Raw genomic sequence first — 24,883 nt, forward strand, 5'->3', positions numbered from 1 at the left:
TCTTTGGAAATAAAAGGCTAATACTCTCTGAGTGAAATCTTGCTTCTTCAAGATTGGCATGAAATTTAGGGTAAAATATTGGTCATTGAATGTCTTAAGCTAGAATTTGGATACTATTTAGTCTTAGCTGACATAGTAGCTACTAGGAAAGATGTCTTCACTGCAAATGTAGGAAAGAACGTCTTGCTAAAGCTTAAACAGGGGACTCAAGTGCTAGAAGGACCAAATTATGATCCCAAAGTGCAGGTAATTTACCTTAATAGGAAAAAAAAGTTTCAGTAACCACTTGATAAACCTATGTCATTGGGCGAGGGGAAAAAAAAAAAATCAAGAAACCATCTAATGGAGGGGAAGCTGCTAATAGCTGCCAAATGCACTCTAATTGAACTCAGTGACAGCCCCCCATTTTTTAGGAATAAGTAATCTAAAACATGAGATAGCTGTGACTCAAGAGGAAGCAGACCAAATGTAGAACCTCTTTCATTTCCCTTGTAAAAGGTTTTCTGCTGTTAGAATGTCCTGTACTATAGAACCATGGAGACTGACATGAGGGCATTTGCTGTGGGTGGAATTGTTCGTCCCTATCCTGCCTGGACACCCAAGATACCCTTTCTGACTGATAGTCTAGGAAGTGACTCCTAGGAAAATAAGGTAGTGTGTTCTCATCTCTGTGTTGTGAATCTGATAAGAGACATCAAATTCAAAAGTGGGGCATGCAGTAGAAGGCGGAGTAATTTGTGGTAAAGTCTAAGCTATGGTCAGTACTGAAGATTCAGTTGGTTTTGATGACAGTCTTGTGACTCATATTGACAGGTGCATGTCTCCTGACAAAAGAAGGGATTTCAATTCCTCTGGAGATCCTGGGGTAGAATAAATCTATCTAGTGCTGGTGTCAATTGAGGAGAAGGCACTTCTATATTAATCCTACATGGAAAGAGGTAGCTGGTACTGGTAGTGGAATCATTGATTTAGCCAATACTGAATAACTCTTCAGAACCGACCACTTTGCTGGTGCCCAGGACTTGCTTGCCTGTCAAAGCAAAGACAAGGACTCAGAGAAGAATTTGAGATATCTAGCCATGAAGAAATAGAAAAGAAATTCAGTTTTACACTTTTGGAGAACTAACCCCACTGAAATATGAATTCCTTTATCTGCAGGTTAAATATAGTGTACATTCAGACAGCTAGAATGGGGAATTTCTTTTTGTAAAAGGTCATATATAACAGGTTATCTTCCAAAAAAAAAAAAAAAAAAAAAGGACCTCATTACTGTACAGAATCAATAGTATCTGTAACTTACGTTCAGGAACAAGCTGAAGCTTAACTTTGGTGATGTCTGGTGCCTTCAGTACACGTAAAGAATTACCTACAAAAGGGCTTCTACCTTCAGATTCAAAGGGAAACCTCTCCAGAATGTCTACGACAACAGAGGATAAATATTGTGGAGGATATCCATGATGGAAAACATTGACTATTGTAGCTGATCCGAATGGCCTACATGGGCAGGAAGCATATATTCGTTATGACATTAGACAATTTGCTAATTAAAGAATTTACACATGCTTAAGTCCAACTCTATTCACAATCCTACTTAAGCACATACATAAATCGAATTGACTTCAATAGGATTTAAGCATAAGTTTAGACAGTTAAGCATATGTTTAACCACCATTCCTGAATGGATATGCGTTCATGAACTGGGGTGCTAGTCAGGTCTATTAGAGTAGAAATTACCCATGTCTGTTTCCAGCACAAAGCCAGAACAGTTGGACTGTGTACAATGTTGGGTGCGAGTTGCAGAGATAGAATTCACTTCCTAACCTGCAGGCAGGCTGTGGAGCTCCAGTGCAACCCCTCTGAAGTTGATATTCCAGCCCATGGACTACAAAAGCAGTCACTGCCACTCTGTTCCTCTTCTACTATGTTCCTGCCTCTGGACGACTTAGTGCAGAGGCTCTCTCACGATGGTAGCTGTTTTCAATCACCATGTTGTTTTAACACACATGGTGCTAAAAATGCTGCCAGAGCCAGAGAAACATCTACACTAAGGTTCCCCGTGGTCCCAGCACTACTGTAGCTGAACTGGTCTTAGAAATGGTAGGAATTTTTTTTGTAACAATTCCATAATGTAGACAAAGCTTGAAGTAATTCTTGGTGCATCAGAAAGCTGCAGCTGAAAAAAATCAATCCAGATGTAAAGGGAAAGAAGAGTGAAAGAGGCTGTACTGATGATTTCTACTGTTATTTCTGAAGAAAGACAGGTGACTGCTGGCAAGGGTAGAGTGGGGAAGCTTGGTTTGCTGCACAGCTTAAAGCATATTTAAATTATAACTGCTGATTGACACAGTTGATTTGTTTCTTTACCTATGCAGCCCTTTGCCTGTCTGCTGAGACAAGCAAAGAGTTGTACTGGTGGCGGTTTGTGTCAGGTGGGTGCCTGTTCATTAGTACTGCCACAATGTACTTCACACAGCAATCAGAAGGTAAGATTTAGCTCATTAGACAGAGAAACTGTCTCTAATGATATTGAATGCTCTAGTAGACATTTATATACAACACAAAGTCAACACAGAATTAGGTTATGACTGTCTGCTGCTGTGAAAATGAGGCACTGGGCTGAAGAAGCAGAGCTGATGTAAACTGGCAGAGCAGTATTAGGACATTTTCATGAGCATTACATTCATTTACAAAATTTAAAACCAAAAATAACCAGAAGCAATACAGGAACTAGACCAAAATGAAGCTTTATGTGGTCTCAACTATCTCTAAAAACCCTTCACACCAGTGTTGGGCTGATTTAACACATGACGTTAGTGTACACAAGAAGGAAGTAAATAAAAAGCTGCAATAAATCCAAGCTCCGTTAAAACACACACACACAAATGTAAGGGCTAGATACTACAGTCCGAAATCAAATAAAACTACCATTGAACTCCCACTGGACTTACTCGTCTCCTAGTAAACACCACTTCCTTCACGACTTTGCTATTTTACCTAGACTGTTTGCTGCCATCGTTGCTTCATTGGACAATCAGAGGGCAAGTGGGTCAAATTTCCAATGTTTGCTGTTAGCCATCTGGCAAAGAAAGGCTTTCCAAAGGCCACTGAGCATCTATTAGACTTCAGTGCAAGCTTTGCTTGCAATACACCAAGACTGGACCCATCCTTTGCAGAATGGAAAAAGTAAAAATTGACAGAAAAATCTATATTCAGCTAAAATCTGCCCTTGGTTATACCCAGGTAACCCTATTAAAGCCAGTAGGTTTGCAAAGTATGATTGAGGGCAACTCTTTGCCTAATGTTTCCACGTTCCTAAAATGATATTTAAAACATTTTAATAAAATACAAACTATGAAAAAAAGTATTTAGCAATGCCCTTTTAAATGATTAAAACATGAAAATATTGAATGCTCTTTGATACTAATAATATATCAAGAGTTAATCTATTTACCGATATTGTAACACTTTGCCTTTGTGCAGATCAGAAAATCTTGACTTTCGAATATTTCTTGATTTTCCATTCAATGGGATATGTTCAAAAAATACCATTTGCTGTTCAGTGATGTATTGTGGAGACAATGGGCCATCAAAACCTATGTCATCCTCCTAGAATGAAGGGAAAATGTTGGTGATTATCCTTTTTCTTTTTATTCTTTGCCTAAACAAGGTAAAATAGAAAATTGAGCTGATGCCTTGAAAACTGATTAAAGACAAATTAGTAAAATAAGCACATTTAAAATCTGTTTTTTCTCCCCACATAAAATGTTACAAATATTTTCTAACACCTACAGGAGTCTCTAAAAATAGATACTACCCCATTAAAAAGGCAACAGTAACCAAGTTTAAGAGAGTGGTATTTGAGGTACAGCAGTCATTTTCTTTGCTAAGTAAAGGGAAAACTGCAGCATCCGAGATGTGTAACTGTCGGCAAATGTTTTTAAATGGCAACAAAGGTATTTCTTTTGAGTTCACTAATTTTTTTTAAATAGTAAGAAAAAAAACCCAGTAAGTACAAGGACTATATTATTGGACAATTACTTGTTGCCCATTTGATTTAACAGGTATTATGCCAACTTCTTACTGCATCATTATTAGCACCTATGGACCAGGGTCACATTTCCTGCAATATTTATAATTGAAATGTGATTATTTTTTTAGGTTAGCCATGTCGCTTAGGCCCATAGACTGATCAGATTTTACCTATGAGTGACTAAACTCCACTCAACCTCCTGCTTCTTATTCCCGCATCATGCGCTTCTCTCTATTACTGTGAAAGAAAGCTCATTTCCTCATAGTTCTTACCTTCATACCTTCTCTTCTTTTGGTATTATTCTGTACATTATTCTGTCTCACCATATGCATGGGAATTGCTCTGCTCACTTAAGTAAAATGTTACTATTTAAACTCAAATTCTGCAAAGCATTGAGAAATAATTTGCGTGAAAGATACTATATAAAAAGAAATGCAATTTACCAGCACCCGCTCTATGTGTGAGCAGCACTGGGTGATTCAGCTCTCTTCCATTTAAGGTGAAATCCACTTATGTGTGAAGAGCACACTCAAAGCCCTCTGCTCTATTCAAGAACAGCATTGCACCATCTGCTAGTGGGGAAATGCCTGTGCAAACTTGTGCTGAACCCACAGGATGGTCAGACGATGCTGTTTGAGATGGAATGGAGAGATGGACTACTAGATCCACACTCAAGTGTGCTCAGCGTAAAAGTAAGAAAGGCCTGTGACTTATTCCAGGTTGTGGACTAGAAATACCCAAGCAGGCGCTGCACAGCATCCTTGCAGTTGTCCATCCACCTCCTCACATGAAACCCAGTTTCCTTGAACTTTGTGCACTGGGAGGGAGGAGTGGTTTTAAAAGTATTCTACAACAGTTTGATAATTTGGTTATACAACTAACCTGCATTAGAGTGATAACATCAAGCAGTCTTATTTCCAGACTATCAGAGACTGATTCATTCAGAGAAATTATATTTAAAGACCCCAAGTGGTCGTAGTACAAATTGAAAACATTGTGTGCTGATGTCGTAAGCTTGGTATATCTTTCTAAACCTACAGAGAGAGAACATAGGACAACAAGTTGAAAATGTGCACCTGCACAAGCAAAACTTGGTAGCATAGTGAGTTTAGGTTTATTGCAATAGGGCTGAAGGGTGCTGCTGGCTTCTGAGGGAGCTGTGATGGCTCAGGATGAAGCCTCTGTTTTCAAAAATCTTTGAAGAAACAAGCTTATGGTAAGGTTAATAAATAAAAACTGTTTAGAGCAAAATCACAAACAAATGTAATTGAATGATTATCTCCCAAGGCACATACTATTTAAGGTCCTGATCCTGCACTGAGCACTGGGATAGGCCCTTGTGTCCATTATCGTCAAAGAGGTTCTGCCTGGGTCAAGGGATCCATGCATACATACTCATTGCAGGCTCAAAGCCCCAAGGCTCAGTCCTGCAATGAGTTAAGTCAATGACAAAACTCCCACTGACTTCTATCACAGTGTAGAGCATACCATTATTGATGCTCAGCCCAATCAGATTATCTGCTTTGCAGTTTTAGATGTGTATGTTAATGTTAGTAACACAAGGAGTTTTCCAACCAAATGACAGTTCATTCAAAACTTAACAGAAGATATGAATTGAATACAATATTTTTTGTAGCAGTTTAAAAGATTTCTTGAATCCCGTCAGCCAATGTACTGTAAAATAATGTAACAAAAAACTAGCTTTAATTGTTTTTTCCGGAGCATGGTTAGCAAAGCAGCTGCCCTGGGTCAGTTCCTGACCACTGCAGAACTAATTCTGAATTCCTCACCTGCCTTAGCAAAGAAGATGCTTCCCTTGTCTGTCACAAATGCAATTGAGTGACTATAAACACATGTATTTGTTTTTATAACTATTTCATTCTCCAGAGTGATTAACAACATAAAAGTGTTGCCTCCATCCTCAGAAAACCAGACCTATGGAAAAGAAACAATTGTGACTGTTGAACTGCTATCTGCATTCACAGCTTGTTCATAGAGTATTATAGAGACAGAATCTTTTTCAAATTAACATTTGCTGGAAATAATCAAAGTAAACACCCCAGCCTCACAGTTATAAAAATGCAATACATTTTATTGCATACATACATAAGTATTACAGAAATACCAAGCTGTCTCAATATCTACAACTTGAGGTTTTTAGAAAATAACCCCTATCTGGCATTACAAGGTTTCCCTGTAACTAAAATTTGTTCATAATTAACTATTATTCACTACTTGAGTATTTCCTCCCTCCCACCCCAATTAAAGATGGGCGGGAGGGAGGAAATATCCTTACTTAAGATGAGCAGTACCTCACTCCACAAAGTCACACGTGATTTAAATGAGACCATTCACAGACACTGTTCAGTGGTAGCAAGGGCTGCAGAATGAGGCCCTGTGAGAAAAGTTATTTCTTCCCACAGTTAGAAAATGCATGACAGTTTCTCATTTTGATCTTGCTTCTGCTGCAGTCGATAGTTTTACAAAATTTCCTCAAGGGGAACAGAACTGGATCTTTCATTCCTAAAAATCACCATTAAAATTATACTTCACTTCCATATATATTCCCATAAATGCACACCTGGCTTCCATAAACATAGAGAAAGTGACTTCCTGGATGAAAAAACATTCCAAAAGGCAAAAACGTAGGGTCTGGAAACCAGAATACTGGAAATTTTGTTTGCCTGTTCAATTTGTGGTCCGTTATCTTGTACACTGAGACCACTGCTTTATTCTAAAGAGAAAAAAAATATTAACTATAGACATGTACAATTTGTGCACAGTCATTAAAACACTAGTATACAGAATATCATAAGAGAAAGAATGTATAGCACATTTAAGTAGTTATAAATTTATGTCATACACAGTAATACACAGAATTTAGAGAGAGAAACCTGCACATTATTGTGTAACTGGGCACAAATTTTTGCTTTTCATTGACTGGTCAAATAGAAACATTCCCTAATTTCTTGTAATTGAAGGGAAAGGCTTTTGTGGCATTTAGAAAAGATTAAAACTTAAGTTCTGAAGAGGGAGAAAAGGGGTTGTGAATAAAGCAGAGTACTCGGAACCAGGAGAGCTGGGTTTCCAGCTGTGCTGCAAGACACCCTGGAAACTGCAATAAAATGTTAGATTTTCCTCATCAAAATATAGTTGCTCATGAAGAGCCATTTGCACAGATAACCTTTTTCAGTGCAACGCACCTAAAGAAGGACCCATTTTATATACAGAAATAAAGGAGAAATATACCTTTACTACTTCACACTTCTGTAGCACATTCCATGCAAGGATTTCAAAAAGGGCCTGCAAACACTAAGGTGAAGTTCATCCTTGTGCAGAAGTCCAACACCAAGCCAATGCACCACTTCCATCCAACACAGGCCTTGCCCTGGACTTCTGCACAGGGGAGAATGTCACTGTAGATTAATAAATTTTTATTATCCTCATTTTACAGATGGGGAGACTAATGCATAGAAAGGTGAAGTGACTTGCCCAAAAAGCAAACCCGTGAAAGAGTCAGGGACAGAACTCAGATCTCCTAAGTTTCAGTTCCCCTCCTCTAATAATCACTGATACAGTTTGGCATCCTTTATCCAAAAGCCATGGTCTTGGACAGAACAACAGAATGGCATGAAGGATGGGCAATTTAATTTAAATTATAAATTAAAGTTCAGATGTGTTAAGAGGCAGAAATTATGCCTGCGGTTCCATACTGTACCTGAACATTTATAAGACCTATTCCAGTGTTCTGCTGATAGTCAACAAGAAATGCCACTACTCGTCTAGAAAGTGTCTTTCCACCATGAAATCTACGGGGTAAGCAACTGTACCATTCTGTATATGGATCATTACTATAGAAACAGGTAGATGCCTAAGAGGAAGGAAATATGGGATTAGGAACTCAATATGGTGAAAGTTTGTATGGGTTTTTATATAGTGTATCATAAGCTTGGTTTCAGAACAAAATGGAGGATCAGATCCTCAGCTGGTGTAAACTGGCTCAGCTCCATTGACTTCAATGGAATGCTTGTGAGCATTAGACTAACAAAACTGCACAAGCCTTCGCACAAATCCCTTCAGCAAGACCAGATTTAGTCTTACTCGGGTCCTGGATTTCTTCTTTTGGGCAGAAACTGACAACCATCTGAAACCAAGCCTACCTCTATATTGGATCTGTGATATGGACAAATGGGAACTAGTAAGTAAGTGGAAGTTAATGAGAATTTTCCTGGAGGATTAAGGAAGCAGCTCAAGTAAACAATTGCAACTTTAGACCCTTTAATCTTCAACTAGATTCGCGTAGACAGCCCTTTGTGCCCATGTGGAGCCTAATTGACTTTAGTGGGATCCACACTGGTGCTGGGGCCACCAATATCACCCAATGGAAGTATCAACAGGGTCATAGTATGAGCTAAATGTTATTGCATATTAATTTGGAAAGCAATTTTAAAGCTAGGAAACTAACTAGGGGAGATATAGCGTGCCAACTTTTTACTAATGAGCTGTGACATCAAGACTTTACATGTTCAGACAGAAAAATGGCAAAGAAATAGGAAGTTAAAAAATATAGACTGATATCAGTGGGAATACTGTTGCATTAGTACTGCAGTTACGAACAACCAATGCAAACCTTACCTGGTTTACTGCACTACCATACCTGGCTTAATGTCTTATCTTTGTTGAACAAGAGGCTAATGTAATCCACTAGGGGAAAAAAAAAAGGTATTATCTAAAAGTCAAAGTCAGCATGAAATAGCTGTAATATAGTTTTATAAAAAGACCAATATGGTTTCATCTTTATGGGACAGATTTCCCAGAATTGGGGCCAGTTCTTCAAAACAGCTAAGTACCGAACATACTCAGCACTTTTGAAAATAAAAGCTTATATCAGCTCATATAATGTGTGTGTATGTGTATGAATATAAAAAAATAAATAAAAATGTTATACTCCCCACACACCACCAACTCTGTTCCTTATTCAGGGGGGGAACCTGTACAAGCTGATTTGGGTTTAGGCAGGTTGGAAAGGGAACTATCACCTCTGTGGTATGTGCCACATTTCATCCAACTCTATAGGGACTCTTCCATGGGTTCTCTTTAGGGTTCCAGTTCCACCTGATTCTTCATCCCACCAGAGTCTAGGTAAGTTACATTGTGTCTGCCTCCACCATTTGAAAATCCCCTTCAGGGTTCTGGTTAAATAACATCTTTGGTTGAGGGAACTCCTAGAAGGCTGCTGGGAGTTTGGCTCTGCACTAGTGGAGAGACAGGAAGCCTTTAAGTGGCAGTCCCTCTCATCAGGAGAATTCTTCAAAATCTGTGAGTTTGAGGATCAGAGCAGTAAAATAAAGAAATTTGTATTTTTTAAGATATGAAAAGTATTTTTCAGTTGACGGATAACCGGAAAGGCTATAAATGAAAAAGTGAAAAGCTCTGTTGCTAAGCTAGAATCTCCTACAGCTAAGCCTTCATTTCACCAAGTGAGAACAGGAAATGGCTAAAAGGTCACAAAGCACTGCTAAAAGACAGTTAGCTACATGGGGAGCAATTTTAGGATAATTGTTTCTTTCATTTCCCCTTGACGAAGAGGTTTGGAGGGGAGGTGGATCTACAAGAAGATACTGTACTGTAGAACCTCAGAGTTATGAACACCTCAGGAAAGGAGGTTGTTTGTAAATCTGAAATGTTCGTAACTCTGAACAAAACATTATGGTGGTTCTTTGACTTAATACAGCTTTGAAACTTTACTATGCAGAAGAAAAATGCTGCGTTTAACCATCTCAATTTAAATGAAACAAGCACAGAAACCGTTTCCTTACTTTGTCAAATCTTCTTTTATTTAAAAAAAAAAGTTTAAGTAGTTTACGTTTATCACAGTACTGTACTGTATTTACTTTTTTGTTGTTGTCTCTGCTACTACCCGATTGCATACTTCCGGTTCCAAATGAGGTGCGTGGTTGACCAGTCAGTTTGTAACTCTGGTATTCATAACTGAGGTTCTACTGTATTCTGTTCCATACCTCCTGTTTTAATCCTTTTTCCTCCACTCCCCTCTCTTATGCTAAGTAGTCCACTGAATGAATAAAAGGAGAACTGGGAAATGATAACCAACTGAACAAACAGGTAAGGTAAATGACAAATCTGGTATATGGACAAGCTTAGTCTATAGACTGCATTTACATGGAATAGAGTTTGTGAACTGGATTTGTGGAATGCTGATTTCAATCTGCCTGTGTAAAATAGCTACTGTGCACTCACATACAAGTACAAATGAAAATTAAGAACATAGAAAATATCCGTTGGTGTTAGAAAAACTCTTTTACCCCATATGCTCATGCAAAGGATGGGAGATGAGGGACCTCTTGTAACTGTTTACACAAATACACCTGTAAATAGTTTAAACCAGTGTGTAATCGTCTGGGTTAAATTTTTGCTCCCTTTTCAAAGCTTGAGTGAATGGGCTTTACACAGGGAGGTGGGGAAGAATTGTCACCTTAACCTGGAGCCAGGTTTCAGAGCAGCCACTATGTGGCCACTACAGCAGTGTCTGGGTTATAAGAGCAGCTGCTGCTTGTTCTGTGTCCACTAAATAGTGTTCTGATCAGTGGATCTGTGAAGTCTATAGATTCACTGCCCATCCCAGCAGGACCGCTGCATTGCCTTGCAGAGAACTGCTGCACAGCAGTGGTGTAGGGCACTGAGAAGGCACAGGTTTCTCTTCCATGCAGCCTCTCTACTGCCTATCCCTCATGCAGCAGGAGAGGTTACTCACCTTGGGCAGTAACTGGAGTTCTTTGAGAAGTGTGTGCCTCTGCGGTGCTCCACTTTAGAGGCACATTCGTCCCTGCACCTTCGGTTGGAGATTTTTGGTAGCAGTGGCTGTTCTGCCCACACATGTCCTACACATCCTTGTGTCCTGCATCGAGGCTATATAGGTCTATGTGGGCAAGCTGCTCTCATTTCCTTCTTTATCACAAAGGCAGCTCCGAAGCAAGGGGGGATGGATAGTGGAGCGCCCACGGGGACACATATCGAAGAACTCCAGTTAGTGTACAAGGTGAATAACATCTCCTCCTTCGAGAAGTGTCCTTGGGGGAACTCCAATTTAGGTGACTCCCTAGCAATAACCCTTTAAGAAGGTGGGAGTTTAAGAACAGAGTCCACCACTGAAGAAAGAACTGTGTTGCCTACTACCCCATCTGATCTTGCAGCACGATTTAGGGCATAGTGGTTGGAAAACGTTTGCATCAAGGAACATGTTGCAGCCCTGCAGATTTCAGCAACCAGAATGTCTTTAAGTAGAGCTACAGATGTAGATTGTGACCTCGTAGAGTGTGCAGTCACTTTTAGAGGAGGTGTAACCTCAGCTAATCCGTAAAGGCAATAATACATCCAAAGATCCACTTACAAAGTCTGTGAGTAGAGACAGGTTCTCCCTCAGACCTATTTGCAGTAGAAACAAAGAGTCTAGGGGACCTCCTGAATGGCCTAGTTCTATCCAAGTAAAAGGCTAATGTCCTCTTAACATTTAGTGCATTAAAAGCAGACGACTGTGTAGACTTTGGCTGAAGGGAAAAAAAAAGAAAGGTGAATAGTTTGGATGATATGAAATTCAGAAGACCCGTTAGGTAAGAACTTTGGATGAGGTCATAAAGATTACTTTGTTCTCCAAGGAAAAGGTAAGGGAGCATCTGCCATTAGAGACACCCCCCACCACAACGTTTAGAGCAGAAATGGTGGCCACCAAGAAGGCAGCCTTTGTAGACGGATGTAGCAGCGAGCATGTAGTTAATGGCTCAAAGTGTTGTTTCATGAGACAGTTAAGAACTAGGCTGAAATCCCAAAGCTATGTAGGAGCTCTAATCTGCAGAAAAAGATTGATAAATCCTTTTAGGAATCTCGCTGTGGCTGGATGAGCAAATACTGAAAAACCTTCTACTGGCACATGAAAAGCTGCTATTGCCGCTAAATGAACCTTGATGGAAACTCCTAGGAAGGCCTGAATTTTTCAATTCCAGTAGGTAATCCAAGATTGAGGAAACAGATGACTGAACAGTAGAAAGATGGCACCGCTTCTCTATTTCTGAAGAAAAGTATGTCTAGTAGATTCCTTTCTGGTATTTAACAATATCTTTTGTACTTCCAAAGAACATGTGATCTCTAATCTTGAGAGCCCATGGAGGAACCAAGGTTGCAGGACATTCAGATTGGGGTGAAGTGTCTGACCCACATCCTGAGACAACACTCGAGGTTTGATTGGGAGCTGCCATGGAGTGTGAGAGATAAATTTGATGAGGTAAGGAAACCAAACTTGTCATGGTCATGTTGATGGAACTCCTTGCCAGAGGATGTTGTGAAGGCCAAGACTATAACAGGATTCAAAAAAGAACTAGATAAATTCATGGAGGATAGGTCCATCAATGGCTATTAGCCAGGATGGGCAGGGATGGTGTCTCTAGCCTCTGTTTGCCAGAAGCTGGGAATGGGTGACAGGGGATAGATCACTTGATTACCTGTTCCGTTCAATCCCTCTGGGGCACCTGGCATTGGCCACTGTTGGAAGACAGGATACTGGGCTAGATGGATCTTTGGACTGACCCAGTATGGCTGTTCTTATGATGCAATCAAAATGACTTTGGCTTGGTCCTGTCTGATCTTGATAATGGCCTTTAAGAGCAATGGAGTTGGAGGATATGCATAGAAAAGACCCTTTGTACATGGAAAGAGGAAAGTGTCTCCTAGAGGTTGGTGATTGAGTCCTGCCAGGAACAGAATTTCCTGCTCTTTGTGTTGGCTGACGTGGCAAGAAGACTGATCTCTGGAAATCCTCAAGCTACAAGTATTATGTTAAGGATTCGAGAGTCCAGCTCTGTGATACATGAAAAGGGGGGAAGGGTAGCTCCCTTTTATGGACACCCAGCCATCCAGTTAGCTATAAAAAAATCCCTCTTAGTACAGTAACTCCTCGCTTAACGTTGTAGTTATGTTCCTGAAAAATGCAACTTTAAGCAAAATGATGTTAAGCAAATCCAATTTCCCCATAAGAATTAATGTAAATGTGGGGGATTAGGTTCCAGAGAAATGTTTTTCACCAGACAAAAGACTATATATGTAAAGGGTTTAAAATTTTTTATATATAGATATAGATATATACACACACACACTATAAGTTTTAAACAAACAGTATAATGCTGTACACAGCAATGATGATTGTGAAGCTTGGTTGAGGTGGTGAAGTCAGAGGGTGGAAGAGGGTGGGATATTTCCGAGGGAATGCCTTATTGCTAAATGATGAACTAGCACTCGGCTGAGCCCTCAAGGGTTAACACATTGTTGTTAATGTAGCCTCACACTCTACAAGGCAGCAGGAATGGAGGGAGGGGAGACAACATGGCAGACAGACACAGAGACACACACCCTGTGTGTGAGAGAGAGAGAGATGCGCATTGCCCCTTTAAGTACACTGCCTTTTTAATTAGATCAGCAAGTTGAGGCAGCAACTGCTGCCAGCAAGCTGCCTCTGTCCTGAGCCCTGTCGTGTCCCCCCTGCTCTACAGAGATGGGGTAAGCGGGGCGCAGGAGCAGGGGGGAGGGGGACACCCTGACATTATCCCCCTTCTCGCACCCACCCTGCACACCAAGCAGGAGGCTCCCGGGAGCAGCTCCAAGGCAGAGGGCACGAGGAGCACATGGCAGTGTGGGGAGGGACAGTTGAACTACCCAGCAATTGATAGCCTGGGGTGGCTGCCACACAGGGAATTTAGGGGAGCGGGAGGCTGCCGGTCCACCCTGGTTCCAAGCCCCCACCACTAGCTCCAATGGGCTGCTCTTCCTGCAATCAGTGGATAAAGCAGGCAGCTGCCAAACAATGTTATAAGGGAGCATTGCGCAAGTTTAAAACAAGCATGTTCCCTAATTGATCAGCAACGTAACAACAAAACAATGTTAACCGGGACAACTTTAAGTGAGGAGTTACTGTAGTTGTTCTTTACTTGCTTTACCTGTAAAAGGTTAAAAAGTCTCCCTGCATAGGTAAAAGAAAGGGAGTGGGACCCTGACGAAAAAAGAGCCAGTGGGAAGGCTAGAACTTTTTAAAACTGGGAAAAAACTTCCCCTTTGTCTGTCTGTCTCTGTTGTTCTCCCGGAGAGAAGGGAATGCAACTATGGTGTAAGAAGCTTGGGGACAGGTATGAAAAATCATCTGAATCATACCTCGAAACTACTCACTTGAAACCCCCAGATATGTAAGTAGATCAGGAAATGTCTAGGAAGACACAGTTAGGTTTATTTCTTTATGGCTTGTGGACTCCTCAGTGCTAACCCAAAATGATTTTGTTTTGCTTGTAACCTTTAAGCTGGTCCTCAAGAAGGTCATTCTTGATGCTGAATTTTTGTAAGTGGGTTTTTTATATCTAGCAATAGCCTGAGTTCTCAATGTATTTTCTTTTTGTTTTTAATAAAATTTACCTTTTTTAAGAACAGGATTCGATTTTGTGTCCTAAGAGGTTTATGCACCTTTAATTAGCTGGTGGCAACAGCTGATTTCCTTTGTTTTCTCTCTCAGGTCTTCCCCAGAGGGTGGGTGAAAGGGCTTGACAGTACCCCACAGGAAGAAATTCCCAAGTGCGCCTTCCAGGATTCTCAAAGGGGTTTTTGCACTTGGGTGGTGGCAGCATCTACTCATCCAAGGTCAGAGAAAAGCTGGGGGTTTAATACAAGCCTGGAGTGGCCAGTATTAATTTTTAGAATCCTTGCGGGCCCTCACCTTCTACACTCAAAGTGCTAGAGTGGGGAATCAGCCTGGTAAAGCTCCCATATGTAATTTAGGGAGAAATGTCTGCTCAGGTCGTTCACCATGGTGTTTTGTATACCCAGGAGGTAAGAAGCCAAGATTGGCTATGCACCAGTTCCAAAGCTTTATTGCTTTGGTGCAGAGTGAGGGGAATGCACTCTGCCCTGATAATTGATATAATACATGCATGCTATGTTGTCTGTCATGATCTTGATAGACTTGGTTTTGAGTAGGGGAAGAAAGCGGAGACAAGCATTTCTGACCACCCTTAATTCTAACAGATTGATGTGCAAGGGCTGTTGCTGTTGTGATCATTTGCCTTGGACTGTGTGGGACCCTAAATGTACTGCCCATTCCCAGAGGGAAATGTCCAATGTTAATATGACTACAGGGGGATTCTGGTTGAAAAGGATTCCTCCACAAACTTTGGATGCATTCATCCACCAGGTGACCGACTGTAGGACCTGACTGGGTACAGATACCAGACTGAGTTTGTTGGGTACATTAACAGTCCTGAGACACCAGGATGTAGCATTTTTGTTATCAGCCCTCTTGCATGTGGGAGGGTGGGGGTGTTGGTGGAGTTTGTCAGATGGACTTGGCTGGCTCCAGGAAGGCTTCATTAATTGGCAGTGCCATCTGTGCTCAGGCAGAGCTGTGCAATATGTTCAGGAGCTTGTGATGGGAATCCTGGACATCTTCTGGTGGATTTTACAGGGTGTCAGTGACCCACTTCATCAGGTCCTGGAATGATCTAAAGCTGTCAGCTAATGATAGTGATGGTGGGACGACTATTGACTGACTCATCCAGTGAGGATGAGATGTTTGAGTTGGGGGTCACGGCCTTGTCTGCCCCTGCCTCTTGCTCCTCAAAGGTCTCCTCACGCTCATAATGGGGAAAAGGGATGAATAATACTGGGGAACAAGATCTTCTGCGTTCCCTGTGGGACTGAATTGAGGCCACTTGAAATTGCTGGCAGTACTCTGATCATGGATTACAGTAAGGCCAATGAGGGAGACCTTAAGGCACAGAGGGAGGAATCCAGCGCTGGTCATCTCAACTGTTGGAAGGCAGGGGTCTGTTGTCCTGTCTCTGTTGCATCTGCAATCGGGAATAACTTCTCCTGGAATGAATTGGAGAAAGTTCAGAGTCTGAGTCAGAATGCTCCTCCACAGATTGTATCAAACGTGACAACTCCTCCTCACAGATAGTCAAAGATGTAGGTCTCCCACAAACATGAGCAGTCAGTGACCCAGCCAATTTCAGTACTGAGAGGCATCCAGAGCTTGCAAGAAGAGGAGACTCAGGCTCATCTGGTACCATAAGGTCTTTCAGCTACCAGAATTCCTGCAGCAGAACAGAACTTGGTACTGGCACCAATGATATTGCAGAGGCCACTGTGCGAGGCACTAATGGCGGCACTAAGGAGGTTGAAGATTCAGTCTCTTGTTAGTAGTAGTCTTTGATACCAAGCCCTTAACCAAGAAGTATGGGACTTAGCTGAAGACTTAACATGCTTAATACTCGGAGCTGCACGAGCACTCCTCTTGGGGCCTGAGGTCTCTGGCGACCGGATCTTCTTTAATGATGAACTCTCCATTGTTTTGCTCCTCTTATCCCCTTCCTTATACTTGGAGTGGGAAGCTCTAAGTACTGGCAGTATAGTAATCAGTACTGTACTCAAGGAGAGCATAAGGATACAGGGGCTAAAACACTGGTTTGTAGAGCCAGTGATGGCTGATGTTCCCACAGGGCCACCAGGACCCCAGGAAGCACTGTGGAGAATAGTTGCCACAGGAAGTACCTCCCAAGGGAGCCAGAGTGACAGTACCTTGCGGCCCTCTGATTGGCCAATCATCCTATTTAATTCTGGAGAATGCCCCAGGAAGTTGTCTGGGCAACACCACAGCTTTTGGGCCTGCTACGACTCTGGACCTCACATTGTTTCCTGAACTCCAGCCTCCGATTTCAGCCTGACTCTGACCCTGACTCTTGCCTGGTATTACCTCTGATCTCCGGTCTCTGATCCTAACCTCACTTTGACAGAGATTCTTGCCTAATGAACCCAGCTTTAGCAATTCCTGTGACTCATGCTCACTGACTACAGTCCCTGACACTTGTGGATGCCAGCCCAGCTGTGACTGCTAGGCCAGACTGCCTAGCCCTGGTCCCTTACAGAGAGTGTTGGAGACCAGGGTTTTGTTGCTGTGTTCCCCTTGGAAGCTCTCGATCACTGTGATCTCAATGACGATGGGGCACTGACAGACAGAGGATCCCTGTACAGGGGGTTTTCTGTACTTGGGTCCAAAGCCAGTCTTAAGGCATGCTCCATTATTAATAATCTCTACTTAATTTCCCTGTTTTTACAGCATCTTCCCTTAAAAGAAAAGCAGATTTTACACTTGCTGGGAATGTGAGACTCTCCCAAACAATGAATGCAGTGGGAATGCCTGTCACTAACAGGGATTGGTTGTCGACAAGAGAGGGGCCTTTTACATCCCAGGGAGCCCAGCATCACCAACAGAAGAAAAAGTTGTTCAAACCCCTCAACAGGGGAAAAAGAAAAAGAAAACAAAAGTGTGTGCGTGCGTGTGTGTGCGCGCGCATGCACATGTACATATTTTAAGAAAAAAAGAAAAGAAAAGAAAACAAACATTCCAACTATCAGGTACTAAACCTACTACGACTCAGAACTAACTATAAAGCTAAAACACTAATAAAAGGGCGGGGGGGAACAGGAACACATTGAACAGGCACATACTAGACTCCATCTCTGGATGCAGGTAGTTGAGAAGGAATTGAGGACGGTTTGCGCATGCAGCCTTGGTATGTGGCACAAGGATGTGTGAGCACATGCACGGGCAGAACAGGCACTGTTACCAAAAATCTCCCATCAAAGGTGCAGACACACATGTGCACCTAAAGTGGAGTATCCACAGGGACACCACTCAAAGAAGAGCCACAGCACTTCTACTGTTTTTTAGCGTTTTTCATGGGTGGATAAGTTGTGGGAGAATGGTTGGGGGATCAGCCCCTAAACTAAAGACACTTTATAGTTAAGGCTGGGATTTTCAGAAGATCCTAAGGGAGTTTGGTGCCCAAATGCCATGGAAATTCAGTGGGATATGGATGCCTAACTCCCTTTGGCTCCTGTGAAAACCCCAGGTTAAGTGATTAACCCGAACACAACTCTGTTCCTAACTAGGCTTTACTATTTTTGACTTTTCTCCCATTTCATAGATTTAAAAATTTTTACATCTGAACTTCTCACCTTCATAGCTCTCTTTGTTAGCTAGACATTGCACATTATACCATACATTTGCTCTGAAATAATCATCCTATGAGAAACAGAGGGAAATACATAATTAAAATAATTGCATCCCTTTGTGATATAATTTTTCTGTACATAAATAATAGCTTAGTTTGCATTAAAGAATCCTGCAAAGACACTGGAAGGTGCAAGGAGGGTTGGGCTTGATCAATAATGTAGATAAGAATAAATACAGGTTGATGGAAAAAGAGGAGTTGGAGAATACAGCCACTTCCTGAATCTCCAAGTCAGGAATAAGCAAGGCCTGAACATAAAGCTGTTGGAGGTGTAATTTTTCAAACATGTGAAACCAAAGTCTTGATAAGTGGTAGTTATTAAAAGGTCCCATGATAATGCTACTCAGTGTCCACAGCCAAGTTCAAATCTGAGAAAGTAAATTGTGCGTGCCTACAATTCCCTCTGCTGTATTATTCTTAGTAGGCTGGCCTAACTTAAAATGATTTTGTGAACTGTTAGGCAATTGTGGTGTTCTAACCCAGAAATTAAAAATATTTCTGTGGGTTTTTAAAAATATTAATTCATTGGAGTAAAGTGATCTTATACTGTAAACACGGAAAACAAACAGAAAATTAAGAAAGCTGCTTTTCCAAGATTCTCACCCTTTCAAAGCCACAGAAGCTCGGTTTGGTGAACTAGGGAAAAAAGAAAGCAAAAAATTAATAATACTAGTATGTTATCATGTAATTAAAGATCATCATAATGCATGTGCACCGGGGATGAAATTAAGGTTGCACATACAGCCTTAATTTTGATATTTACTAAATGTTGAATGCTTGACTTTGCAACCTTAATAATGTTCTTTTAGCATAGTTTTTTGTATGTAATATACATATTAAAATAATCAATAGGGGAGGGCATTTCTTGACAATTCATGAATAATAATATTAAGCATATTCAGATTCTCCAGCCAGTCATTAACAATCAACAAATGCTTTTCCTATCACTTATTATTAAATATGTTCATGATTAACAGAAATGACAGATGGGTCTGAGCTCCAGAGTTCAGATCCCAATTTGGTTTTGAATTTCCTCAAGTTGTTGGGACATTTGAATCCAGGGTTTTGATTTAGGCCTCTCTCCAATATAAACTGATTGAAAATCACTGGCTATCCAGTCTGCAATAAGTTGTAGAAACATGTACATTACAAATTATTTAAAAGTTAATAGGATTTGTTTTGACAACTTGTAATTAGGAGTTTTTAATTATATAAATATTTCAGTTACAAATCAGTCTAATTTTATTCTCATAGCTTCATTTTGTAAGTATATAGAAGTACATGGAGCCAAATTCTGTTTGCAGCTACACTCACACAAATCTCTATTGATTTGCTCAGGTGTAAATAAGGGCAAAATTTGGCTAGTGACATGTACTTTGAGCTTTAAACAAGGTAAATTAGTAATCACATCAGGTCAAATCCTTAAATCTTAATCCATAAATCCTTACTCAGGCAAAATTACCATTTAGTGAGTGAGTGAGTGTGACCCTCAGAACCCACAATGCCTACTGACAAAGGGTTCGCTGCTCTGTAACGGTAACTCCTATCAAGCCTGATGCACTCACTACACCTAACACACTGCTTCCATGGTATTTATCCATAAATAGTGTTGTTTAAGGTATTAAATAAAAGCCAGTGACACACTTGTCATTAATATCATTGTGAAATGTATGTATTGACACTGTATAAGGAGTTATGTATACACACTGAAAATATATTGTAAAGTCTGTAACAAGGCAGAGTTAACAAATGAGTTTTCTGCCGGACAAAGCATGCCTATTCACCTATCCCTGTCTCTGATGTAAATTAAGCATGATGAGGCAAACACATATGGTGAAGCTACGTATACATTCCAAATTATCAGAGACCTGTGAAGTCAACAGGAAAGGAGCACCCAGGAAAATGAACAATGGAGAAGTGGTTTATCTGGGGATGCACTTCAAAAGAATACACTTCAAAGGTTTACTGGACTACATCTGGGGGAAAGGAACAACAGCTTTTTATCCATCACTGAGGGAGCAAAAAGGACAGCACATTTTGTATTCATAAAAAGTGGATCCCAGCCATGCTGGGTGGTGGTGCTGGGAAATTGTTTTAGGTGAGAACCTACTTCAGACAAGGATTTGAGCTTCTTAAAGTTAAGTTTAGACTCTAAGAAGCATCTTATACTTCTGTTTCCAATATTCTTGCTCTCTACTCATTTGAGTCTTTGAATCTCTGCTCTTTGTGAATAAACTTAGTCTTGTTTTTATTATAAAAATACATCTCAGTGGTGTGTTATTAAGCAAAGTGTTAGGTAAATCAAACAAGCTGATGTGTACTGTATATAGTTCCCTTTGGTGACAGCGAACCTGATAATTTCTGAAAGTATCCAGTGATGGGGCTGAACACTGCAGGGGTTGCTTTTAGAGGGACTGAAGAGCTGGGGTCTACCTTTTGTTACCTGCAAGGCAAAGTGAGGGCAGGTAGAGCTCTAAGGAGACTATTTGAGTAGCTAACAGACTGGTGGTGTCAGGGAGCAGAAAACCAATTCAGCACAAGCACGTCTCTCTCGCTGAGGCAGGGGTGGGGGGTAACAAGGTGACTCTCAGTCCTGGGCACCCTGAGAAAGTGTCACAGCGTGGAGTTAAAAACAGATTTCAGAATTTGGTCCACTGTAAGCAGTTAGGGACATAGTGAAATAAGTTGCTTATAGAGAATATATGTGTGTGACTAAAAGGATTGAGCCTGCAAGTAAGGATTAATATCTTTCACTTCAGTGGAACTAAGCACATGCTTAAAGTTAAGCATGTGAATAAGTGCTTGCTGGATGAAGACCAGAAGGCTCAGCATCTTGCAGCATCAAGTTCTAAGTGATCAACCAACCTTCCACTTACTACTAGCGCTGATCAAATGAACGGTACTTGTGGCACAGCCAATGATTTGCAAAGGAGGATCCAATCCTTTTGCTGTGATGGCAAAGCAACTCTGGTCAACCCATCCATATGTGGGTTTCAGAACATACAAGTTGGCAAGTCCATTGAAAACCCTGGCTTCAGACTAATAGAGTAAAGGAACTTCTTGTATGGATAGTTTAAATTAGATGACCCAAAAGAACTCTTCTGGTGTTAACGTTTATTAATCTAATAAATAGTTAAAAGGAGCATGACTAAATGTTCTACATTTCTCACAAAACATTTTTACAATAAGATTACTCTACAAATTAACTGTTATGCTATGGGACAGTTGTATTTCCTTATTCTGAATTTTAACAATCCTGCATCTTCCTTTATTCCTAATTTCCTAATCTCATGTTAAAAGGCTGAGAAAAACATAATCCTGCTAGTCACACAAGTTAAAATCTCCCTTACCTATATTTCCATGAGGACTTCTCCATAAATAACTGTGCACAATTGTGCAAACTTATTTGTCTTAAACTTTGCAAATATGGCTTAAAAAGTTACTTAATGTAAAAGAAAACTCACATACATTTAAAATCCTTCCAGATGGATAGCGTAGATCTTGACTGATAAAAAGGCCCAATGTAGTGAGGATTATTAAATGATTATTCGTTAAGACTATATTCACAAGTGAAAGGCCAGCACAGTCTTATGGAAGAGAAAAAACAGCATTATGAATAATCACTGCTTCGTTTGCTTTGTGCATTCACACCTGTCATGACTATAGTCTACACGCAAGCCAAAGAATCACTTAGCCATTCAGAACATTTGTGGGTATCATTACAAGTGCTTGGTTCCTTTCTGGATTCAGCATATAAAATGAGACATTTTTACAAATCATGTAGGTTTTAGAATTTGACACTAACGCTATTTAGCTGGCCAGCCTGAACCTGAAAATAAGACCAAAAGGATAGGTAGTGTGGAAGTAGGGTTGTGTTTTTGCTGCTTCAGAATAGCTTCCAAAAAACATATCTTTCTTCCCATAGGAATTGAGGATTCCTTTTGCCTTGCAGGTTATAGCATGGACTCTTTAAGACTTTCCTAGTTCAGCTCAGCACTCACCCAGTACTTCAGATCTCACAAAGGACTGGGAGATGGCCCTTTCCAGAGCACACTTTCCACTTCAGTTAGCCAGGAGGGACAACCGTGGCAACTCTGTAATGTCCTTTTCTTCTCTCTGACAGGGTTTAAAGCATTACCTGTGATATTGACCTTTTCTCTTGTCTGGATTGAGAATGTAGTCAAGAAGGGAACCAAGACTGTTTCAAATTAGGTTCTACCACTTGCCACTGATCTAAGCAGGCCTCCCTTCTCTATGAATGCCTGCTATATATTTATAAATTTTGGTTTTATTATTATTTCTTAAGTTTTTTAGTTTTATTATTGACAATTACATACACATGGTGGTATATTTTGATGTAATTCAAGATGATCTCTACTGACCTCAAGGGGAGCAAATGTGGGTTGAAATGGGTCAGGGCATCCCACCAGCGTGGTTCTGTCAACAAGTCTAAGTGCAGACTTGAGTCTCTCACATGACAGTGTCATGAATGTACCACCCAAGCAACCAAGAACACTGCGCTTGTTAAATTATTAAGAACAAGAAGGAATTACCATAGTCTAGGAGACTACACAGGCTGTCTGTCATATTGAACCACTCTGTATCTCGAGATATAAATCCAGAATTGGTAACTCCTAAATAAACTCCTACCAAAAAAAAAAAAATAAAAAAAAATCAAGATTGATGTACCGATGAAAGAAAAACGGACAATCTAAAAGCAGATTTTTCACAGTTAACGTCAGACTTGTTTTGTAAAAGTATCTTCTGGTACAATCATATGAGGCCAAATCCTATACTCTTCACTGCAGGCTTGGAAATGCGGTCTTTTACTGATCATTTCAATACAGAAACTCCTTGGTAACTTTTGAGTGAATGAGAACTGAGTAAGGACTCCGGGATCTGGCTACAGATATCCAAAGGTGTTTGAAACTCCATTGTCTTTGGTTTTGAACTACTTTTCAGAGCTTTTAACTTGAATTTTGGGTCTTAAACCCCAAAATCAAAAGTAAAGTTCAGTTGAAACTGCCAAGTTTCACCTGTTTTCATACTGTGATTGGGAAACCACAGTGCTAGGGGGCTTATTCCTTCACCCACTTACTTCCCTGGTCCTTCTCGCATGAACAGAGAGCAACAATACCCGAAGTCCAAAGGTGCAAACAATTCGATGTTTATTGGGGTGAACTTCCAGCAAGCATGATTCCAGTTTCCTTCCTTAGTGTCCCCCTTCCCAACTCTGACACCACAGAGCCTTACACCTGTGTCCCTGTTCCCATTCCTGCCCTTAGCCAAACACGATTCCAATTTCCCCACCCCCATCCCCTGTTCCCATTTCCCCCTTTAGCAAAACATGAAGTAGAAGGACCCAGAGAAGGAGATCTGTCTTTTTTCCCTAAAAGCTCCTTCTTCCCACTGCCATCCAATGTTTTACCAGAGGAAGAGGACAAGTCCTTCAGCACAGGAACATCAGAGACACAAGTGGAAAAGGCAGCAGGAGCACTTTCAGATGAGAGTGCTCAGATGTTTCTGTTCCTGGAAACCCAGGATCCATGATCAGAGGAAGGATGCATCAATCTCTCCATCAGAAAAAGTTTTATCTGAGCTTCCCTGGCCCTTTGGTTGTCTTTGAACATGACTTACAGCTGACACATGATGTGCCCTTCCCTTAGACACAATAGCATCTAGGATGCCCACAGTTTAAAGGCATTATGGCCTTATACAAAGGGCAATTCTTAAAGCCTGGGATTTATGATCAGACAAAGTGACTGAACTCAGTGCTGAAAGTACCTCCCCCAAGCAAAATAAAACATTTCTTCACAAAGAGATGAAAGGAAATGCAATAAAAAAAAAAAGAAAAAACACTATCCTAATCACTAAGTATGTGCTAACTATCAGACTACCTAGGACTATTCACATATACAGAAAAAGGCCACACAACTCAAAAAAAGGCTTGGACACTGCAAGTTCTGACTGACCTGTAGCCACAGGTGGTGAGAAGGAACAGAGGGGTGGATCAACTCTTTATGCCCTTGGTTGGAGGCACGAAGACACATAGGGTGCAAGTGTGGCCCCAGAAGACTGCTGAGCAAAAAAATTCATCTTGATAACCAACACTGGAATATATGCAGACAAGCAAGTGCAAAACCACCTCTCATCTCTTACCACTTGTGAGACTACCTGTTTTCATGCTTCTTCCTATGTCTGAAACAGATTCCCTGATCTAGTATGCCTTGAAAATTCACCTTCCTCCAAATCCCTACTCAAAATGTATTTATTTCAGCAAGGCTTTCACTCGTCCCTGCTCTCAGACCTCTCTTCATAATCCCATCATCTACTCTATATTATGGTTTGAGCACAATGGACTGAATCTTGAAGTCTCTACTCAGTCAAAACTCCTGTGTATGCCAAAAGGAGTTTGATTTGAGTGAGTAAAAAGCAAGTAGTAACTTCAGGATTCAGGCCAATATGTATTAAAGAGACGCATACGAGGGAATTGCTAAGAAGTGTCAGGACAGGCAGGCAGCCGGCTGTCACTGGAGCAGGAGCCCTCTGTCAGAACTACCAGGCAGCTGGGAGTATCCCCAACAAGGTAAAAAGAAAAGGAGTGCTTGTGGCACCTTAGAGATTAACAAATTTATTTGAGCATAAGCTTTCGTGAGCTACAGCTCACTTCATCAGATGCTTGCAGTGGAAAATACAGTGGGGAGATTTTATATATGCAGAGAACATGCGGATG

At 40.9% G+C, this 24,883-nt stretch overlaps 1 protein-coding gene across 1 annotated transcript in view; it reads right to left on the reverse strand.

Moving 5' to 3' along the window:
• The window catches only part of CATSPERB (catsper channel auxiliary subunit beta), a 95,326-nt gene that overhangs the window by 52,022 nt on the left and 18,421 nt on the right, over window positions 1–24,883 (reverse strand). Inside the window, exons 7-17 of the mRNA XM_074956694.1 lie at window positions 22,704–22,796; window positions 21,619–21,737; window positions 18,754–18,786; window positions 18,095–18,161; window positions 8,688–8,734; window positions 7,749–7,901; window positions 6,612–6,764; window positions 5,821–5,965; window positions 4,913–5,064; window positions 3,452–3,606; window positions 1,301–1,494 (exon numbers count right to left, since the gene is read on the reverse strand). Coding sequence (XP_074812795.1) covers window positions 1,301–1,494; window positions 3,452–3,606; window positions 4,913–5,064; window positions 5,821–5,965; window positions 6,612–6,764; window positions 7,749–7,901; window positions 8,688–8,734; window positions 18,095–18,161; window positions 18,754–18,786; window positions 21,619–21,737; window positions 22,704–22,796 — 1,311 coding nt within the window. The remainder of the gene's footprint in view (window positions 1–1,300; window positions 1,495–3,451; window positions 3,607–4,912; window positions 5,065–5,820; window positions 5,966–6,611; window positions 6,765–7,748; window positions 7,902–8,687; window positions 8,735–18,094; window positions 18,162–18,753; window positions 18,787–21,618; window positions 21,738–22,703; window positions 22,797–24,883) is intronic.

This window comes from Natator depressus, chromosome 6 (genome assembly GCF_965152275.1).
Source record: "Natator depressus isolate rNatDep1 chromosome 6, rNatDep2.hap1, whole genome shotgun sequence".
Taxonomy (NCBI): domain Eukaryota; kingdom Metazoa; phylum Chordata; order Testudines; family Cheloniidae; genus Natator; species Natator depressus.